This window comes from Argopecten irradians, chromosome 11 (assembly GCF_041381155.1).
Source record: "Argopecten irradians isolate NY chromosome 11, Ai_NY, whole genome shotgun sequence".
Classification (NCBI taxonomy): Eukaryota; Metazoa; Mollusca; class Bivalvia; order Pectinida; family Pectinidae; genus Argopecten; species Argopecten irradians.
In genome coordinates, this window is record NC_091144.1 from 21,345,265 (window position 1) to 21,353,074 (window position 7,810).

At 38.0% G+C, this 7,810-nt stretch overlaps 1 protein-coding gene across 1 annotated transcript; it reads right to left on the reverse strand.

Annotated features, from left to right (window-relative positions):
- Positions 1 to 968: 968 nt before the first annotated feature.
- On the reverse strand, positions 969 to 7,360 carry LOC138334474 (uncharacterized). Its single transcript, XM_069283133.1, has 3 exons — positions 7,295 to 7,360; positions 5,012 to 5,195; positions 969 to 1,486 (listed from the first exon to the last, which is right to left on the reverse strand). Exons 1-3 carry the CDS (start codon positions 7,358 to 7,360, stop codon positions 969 to 971), a joined length of 768 nt encoding a protein of 255 aa, XP_069139234.1.
- Between the last annotated feature and the right edge of the window lie 450 nt (positions 7,361 to 7,810).

Consider the following 7,810-nt stretch of genomic DNA (forward strand, 5'->3'; position numbering starts at 1 on the left):
CTCCAACCCAAAAAGCTGAAAACAAATTCTGTTGTATTGTATTTGGAGGTTAGGCCTCTATATTTTTCGTATTTTTACTGGATTATTAGTTTGCATACGTAAAAATGAATGGAAAGCTCTCTGTTCTATTTATATAGATTTTAACTACATCCAAATGGAAATGCATCAGACATAAACGAAATTCCATTGAGAAATAACTAGCTCTCGTTTGGCTGATTTGTTTCTTGTTTCCTACGAATATGACAAAAGATCCCGAAATAATCTTGACATTCACCATTGATATATCTTTTCTCATTCAAATGAAAGATTTTTTTTTATTTCTTGTGCACTAAATCCTGTGATAGCATGGTTACTTTACATATACAAACTTAACAATGTTCTCCATTTATTATCCAATAGGATAAACAACCAAAACACAAGAAATGTATTTTCACGGCGACAGAGGCACTGGCTTTATTACAAAACCACCATTTATATACATATATCTATAATTAGTACAAATGTTTACTTACACATGCATGTAAAGTAGATAATTAACTACTCCAAATAGACCCGATTTAGAAAAATCTCATTTGACACAATAAAATTTTATTCTTTATGAATTTTCACCCCAAAACTCAATAAACAATTAACACGTGTATACCCCGCTACCTGAGTCGCCTGAATGACCAACACATGTATACCGACACGTGTACGTTCCCGCATTTGCACAACCTGCACGTGCAAATAGGCGCCACCTATTGGCGAAACATATCACGGAGAAAACAATTCAACCTAATTCCCCAGCCAAACGGTTGAAATTATATTTCTTCATTTATTATCCAATAGGATAAACAACCAAAACACAATAAATGTATTTTCACGGCTACAGAGGCACTGGCTGAAGAAAAAAGAACATGTTATAGTCGGTCTATATAAATGTCCAGATACGCATACAAATTACTATATTGAAAGATAGTTCTCCAAAACTACAAATTTAAATGCATAGACACATTCAAACGTTCACGAAAATCGTCTTTAATGTATCCATATTTTGCTGTTTCGTACTTCCATCGACCATGTCGTTTGAACATCCTGTCCGGAACACCAGAATTCGCAGCGGCAGAAGCACCACCAGCACGCAATCTATGTAAACCGAATTGATTGATATCCTGAACAATAGTAGTGAAAGCTTCTATGAAAACTTCCCTGAATGTAGAATATGTCATAGGTTTGTCGACATTCCTTAAGCTATACCTGCCGGAAGCTATTTTCGTAAGATTCCTGAACACAAATTCCTCCGAATCAACTGATATTCCAGCCAATTTTAAATATAATTCAAAATTACACACCGGGCACAAACGCGATCCAGTTCTACTCACTATAATCCATGCACCATCCCGGTAAACGTCCGTCTTGGACTGTTTAACAAATATTTCCATATGTGATGTGCGTATCTGTACGTCTGATCTCCTCAATGCCAGCACCTCTGCGCTCCTCATGAATCCTGCATAAGCAAACAAACACATTGTAATAAACCTCTGATTATATAAATTTTCCTTATCATAAAGTTTATCTAAAATAGAAACAGTAATCACCTGTTTTTTTCTGTACATTCTTGACCAATAATGACACTGTAGGCGAAACTGCCTACAATATCGTGTGCCCATTTAACACCATACATTGCATCAGTTACTGAACCGACGTTCCCATTGTTTTTCACTAAAAACGATAAGTATATGCACAAATGAAAAGGATTCACTGGAAAAATGTTCTCCTCCTCGAAACCATTCCGTTTAGCCACTTCCTCCATCTTAAAAATCCATAGCAATATTTTCTAACAGTACTGCTAGCTTTTACAATTCTGAAGCAGTTCGCGCACACCCATCGCTAAATCCTAATTTCGAATTCCTCCCGCAGAGCATGAGAAAGCAAAATAAAAATCTACCGAAAAAACACCAATGATTTACAAAATAAGCATTGCTCGTATGTGTATCATATTCTCATATTTACATGTATACCGTTATAATTCAGCACATTAGTTCCATATAAAACATAATAACCTACAGACAAACTAACTACTCAAGTCCTATTACCGCACCATACCGGTCAACACCAACAACACATTGCTGGCAACAGACTCCACACGCCATATCACCGCACCATAACCGGTCAACATCAGCAACACACTGCTGACAACCGACTATACACCTCATATCACCGCACCACAACCGGTCAAACAACGTCAACACCAACAACACACTGCTGACAACTGACTCCACACGCCATATCACCGCACCATAACCGGTCAACATCAGCAACACACTGCTGACAACTGACTATACACCTCATATCACCGCACCATAACCGGTCAACATCAGCAACACACTGCTGACAACTGACTATACACCTCATATCACCGCACCATAACCGGTCAACATCAGCAACACACTGCTGACAACTGACTATACACCTCATATTACCGCACCATAACCGGTCAACATCAGCAATACACTGCTGACAACTGACTATACACTTCATATTACCCACCATAACCGGTCAACATCAGCCAATCTACCAATATCTATCTACGAAAATCCATACGCAATGCTAACATACGGAATTTAAATCCACATATCAAATATACCTGTCCCTGACCTGGAGGGCATGTAACAATTCCTGTCAGTAACCAGAACTTTGTACTCTCGTACTCCGTATATAAAATGCTTTCCATCTGGGCATAAGAATGGCCAAAACCTACCCGATTTCCAAAACGGAATGATAAGGACATCACAGGCTCCACAGATCTGCATGTGCTTAATGACCCTAGTAATCAGATACACAGGTGGATTAAACCAACCATTTATACTTGACAAATCAGCCGGAAACGCATCGATACCTGTAGAACATGGATTCCAACACCTGGAATAGAACATAGGAACTTTTGCATTATACCACGATGCGAACCAGTCCATTTCAAACGGACCCCAACATTGGTTTAGCTGCTGAAACACACATTCAGCCACACCCTAGTCATCAAAATCAACAAGTTTGCTTATGAAGTCAGCCCTCTCATTTTTATCTCGTGGTACCCATTCCATTTTCAATGAAATGTGATTCTGCACCATAAAACTATAAATGTCCAAAGCTATATGCTGTAAAGTACTCTTCATACTTCCTTTCTCAACAATCTTCACCACAGCCTGGTTATCTGAAAACCATTTGACCCGGGTACCTCTTAATACATGTGCCAATGAAAGTAAAACCCTATATACGGCTGTTAGTTCTCGATACGTCGAACTCTGACCTGCCTCGTACGGCGACCACAACCCGTGTGAAACCCCTGTGCTAGACTCGACACAATAGCCACCGTACCCAGTACCGCTAGCATCTGAATATATTATTCTATTACAATGAGGGGTGTAACAAATTTCTCTGATATTAATGCAACCTAAGTGATTCAACCAAAACCGCATTTGATTCGTACTCTCCTCATCCAACAAAATCTTGTCACTCTAGGACTGTGCCTGTGCCACTCACATAGATATGCATCTAGTCATCAGCTGGGTGATATTACCAGGTACTAAAACTATAGAAATAATCTGACCAATAAAACTAGACACTGCATTGACATGTACTGCTTTGCCACTTGAAACACACTTCAAGATGTCCAAATTGCACGTACGTACTTTCACAATTCTCCTACCAATATCAATATCACTATCAATATCTACTTCTAAAAAACACAAACATTGTACCGGATCCCACATAGATTTGTCTACTTTTGGGACAAAACCCGAATCGATCAAGTCACCTTTGACCTTTGAACTCTGCTCTTCCAACACAGATCTACATGTATTATGAAATAGATCATCGTCTAAATACATCAAAACCTGAAATCAGTCACCTCGCCATTTCACAATCAATGGCCTAGTTACTTTAGTAAAACAGTAAGGTGCCGTTAACAAACCGAACGGTAAAACCAAAAACCTAAAATAGACTTTTTCTTCACCAAACTTCCAGCAAAAACCAAGATACTGTGTTTATGGGGGAAACACATCGATGTGATGGTACGCTGAATGGATATCAAATTTTATCAACCAACCTTGTTTTTCAATAAATGTCAGAGCTGTTCTAAGATCATCGTTCTTCACAGATTGTTTCCACAAATGTAAATTCACCAATTTTAAATCTAAAATTGACCGTTTCTTTCCTTTACTTTGTACTGATACAGTCAATGGGTTCCCAACCGATGGAATAGTACTACACCGCTCTACTAGCCTTCGTCTCTCTAGATCTAAAATAGCTGACTCGACAATATCTTTATTCTTAAGAGCAGATATATTATTTGAACTTTCGGAATTTAACGGCTTTGAATAGAATGGTAATTTGTAACCATTATCAATTACATTTAACATAAAATCTGAACTTCCTATAGTTTTCCAAAAACCAAATGTTCTTTTTAAGCCTACCCCTTACTACGATATCTAACTGGCCTTGTTCGTACTCATAAAAATCATCAGTAAACATAGCACTTGAGTTGGATTCCTTATAATTCTCTTCACAGTCATTTATTTCAATAAACCCACCATGAATAGTATCATACTAATCTTTGATTGTCTGCCCTTCCTTAGAATCCGATTTATTGATTTCCAGTCCGTGTTTTTGGACACTCCCTCCGGAAATGCCCGAATTCACCACATGCAAAACACCTCAGGGCTCCATTCTGTTGGGGACGAAAAAGCTGCTTATCACCAACCACACTTGGAGCAGAATAAGAATCCTGGCGTGCCGACCCCGACGCGAAACTCGGTCCTCCATAACTGGATCTGTTGCGCCTACTGTCCTTTAACTTTTTCTTCTTATCTTTCAACCTTTTCAGAGCCTTATATTATTACTGTCGGCACTGGCAATTTTCCGATCGTCATCCGAATTACTCGCTAATGGGTTTGCTACATATTCTTTGACAGCACCCCATCCTGCCTCCGAAGAATCAGCTATTCTAATAAGCTTGTTTTTTTCAATTTTGTACTCAATTCCTCCAATAGTTCTCCTGAATACTCAAACTTCCCAGCCTTCACGGCCCAGAGCACCTGCTGTACATCCACCAGAACTTCCGAGTTAAACTTATAGTGTTCCTTATTTCCTTCACGTTTCCATATAGTATCTTTCTCTTCCTTTAACTTCTGCATTTGTTTGGATACATCTTGAGTATTCTGCAACACCGATAACCAAGAGTCCAAATAAGTACGTAACTCACGTTTTTGTTCCTTCAAATGCGCCAAAATATCGTTTAATGTAGCGCCCTCCTTATCCGTAGACACATCAACGGTATCGTCACTTCTTCTTCCATTTATAATGACGAATGAATTGGGAACCGTAAAATTAACACGTGTATATCCCGCTACCTGAGTCGCCTGAATGACCAACACAGGTATGCCGACACGTGTACGTTCCCGTATTTGCACAACCTGCACGTGCAAATAGGCGCCACCTATTGGCGTAACATATCACGGAGAAAACAATTTCAACCTAATTCCCCAGTCAAACGGTTGAAATTATATGTACATTTTAAAACTGTTCTGAAATAAAGAAAATCACTCTCTCTGTCAGCCTTTTTAGCCAATCTGAGAAATAACGATAACAAAAATATCAGTTGTCGAAATCCAAGAAGGCTGCCTATCCGGTAGTTTTTTTGAGATTCCTCTCAAAATAGAATATGCACTTACTAGAGAAATATGATATAGGCTTTGAGAAAGATCAGCACTTTCTGAGAAACAGCGGTACCAAGACTTGTTTACGGATGAAAGGTGATAACAGGGAATCATACATCTAAGCTGTGGGGTGTTTCATGATTTCGTTAACTATTTTTCTTGTTTATTGACCGCATTATGCCTGCATTCGATAACTACGGTGAATAATCATCCCATCTGTGCCAATATTCGAAAATATTTCCCCGATTTCGGTCTATATTTCTTTGAGATTTTCTGGGAAATGCAAGCAGGAATAACAGTACGTTGCCACCACTTGAAGATAATTATAATTAGCCTCTATTTGTGTGGCGGGGTGTCAACGGTGATGTAAATGAGTCGTATTTCCACATATCATGAACAAAGTCTTCCTATTATTTTTTATTAATATTGTTTTTATCTGTCTTAATTATGGGGTTTGTTCTTAAATGGAAAAATAACCCAACAATTGTAACAGCAATGTATTTGACAGAAAACGTCTCCACGAGAAGTCGATGCTATCGTTTGGTTTCTCGTATGTTTTGTTCATTATGTTGACCAATACAATTGACAGAAAACGTTCATGATATATTCGGCCATTGGGACTAGCATATATATCATGATCCAGCAATTCTAAATACATTTGTATACATTTGTATCATATTGTGATTTTAGTAGTCTAGCTATGTCCATGAATTTGTGTGCTTTTTTTTTTTACATTTGTTTCGATATTCGAGATAGTGTACAGCCATTGATTTATATTCCGTGTTTCTCATTCAAATCACCAGTGACAGCAAGAGCTACAAATGATTGCGAAATGTACACCATGTAGACAGATACGTATGACTTCATTTTCTTACTAAAAGGGTTTTGTTTTAGATTATATGCCTTTACATTAAACCTGTCTTAACAGTGAGGATTGATTCCCATTACGACACTTCGCTAATGTGTTTTAGCCTTATTCTTCATGTTAAACAGACTGTATTTCCAGGATTTCAAATTTGTCTTCAAACACACATGGTAGCTCCTCCCACGGGACTGGTTATGTCTGAATGCTATACCATACTGTAGACATCCCGCACTACTTTGTGTCATTTGGACGTTAAAGCGCCAATACAGCTACTATATCCCCTACACAGTAGGGTAGATAGAACTCGTGTTAATGCCAGCTCTAAGCACTTCTACACTTGATAACAATGATATAGACAGCAGTTTACTACCTCACTCAACATTTTATGACGCAATACCGTACCATAATCTGTTTTCATTGTCTATGGAACGGAATGATTGGGACTTTTCCTAACGCTACTTAATGTCTTACTGAGTAATGTCTGGGCTCGCTAATAACAATAAGATGAGAGGACGGTTATTCGTGTATTAATTCTGTATTATGTCACAAATAAAGAGACAGCGGTCATCAGAGGAACGGAAGTGAACTCTCTTACCAACCTAATTCCCATATATCTTTCACATCATACAAAACTATCAAGACAACAATTTTTTTTACAAAACAATGATAGTTTTTCTTTACATTTATGTTGTTTAGAGATATTTTATTCTAAATGCCAAACAAATAAAAATGATACTTCTTCCCGCTTACACAAAGCCGCACTAGGACACCCGTGTGGGAGAGCACCTTGGAATTCTTCCATTTTCTATTTTGCAAATACATAGTAATATGATATTTTCACTACACTTACGGAGAAAGCAATTTAAATTATCTCTCTCTCGTCCATCAATTTAGAATACAAAAACTCGTTATTTTTTGGGAAGGAAATTATGTTTCTTCTTAAGTCTCAAATTTTGTCTTCTCGTGGTCCATACTTGTGCAGTCCTAGACCTATTGGACTACGAAATAGCTAACGGGCAGCTAATTATGACGACATAACCACATTTGATGTCTCGGGAAGTATTGAATTGTCCTTGTAAGGTTTCTCTTTATGTATATAGGCTGAAAATAGCCCCTGGCTGAATATGATAGAGGTCGACTAGTGTGATATATCCATCACCAATGTATTGTAATCAGGCTTCAGATTCATGTGTTTGGTCAAAGAGAGTTCGCTTCATTTAAAAGGCATGAAAGAGCATACCAACATTCGATG

Bases quoted from the DNA above. Each gene is read 5' to 3' on its own strand.
- LOC138334474 (XM_069283133.1), bottom strand. From the start codon at position 7,360: ATGGAAGAATTCCAAGGTGCTCTCCCACACGGGTGTCCTAGTGCGGCT. The intron at 5,196-7,294 runs GTATCATTTTTA...TCGGTGTTGCAG, and splicing joins CTTTGTGTAAGCGGGAAGAA to AATACTCAAGATGTATCCAA. The intron at 1,487-5,011 runs GTACAAAATTGA...TTGCTTATGCAG, and splicing joins AGAACTATTGGAGGAATTGA to GATTCATGAGGAGCGCAGAG.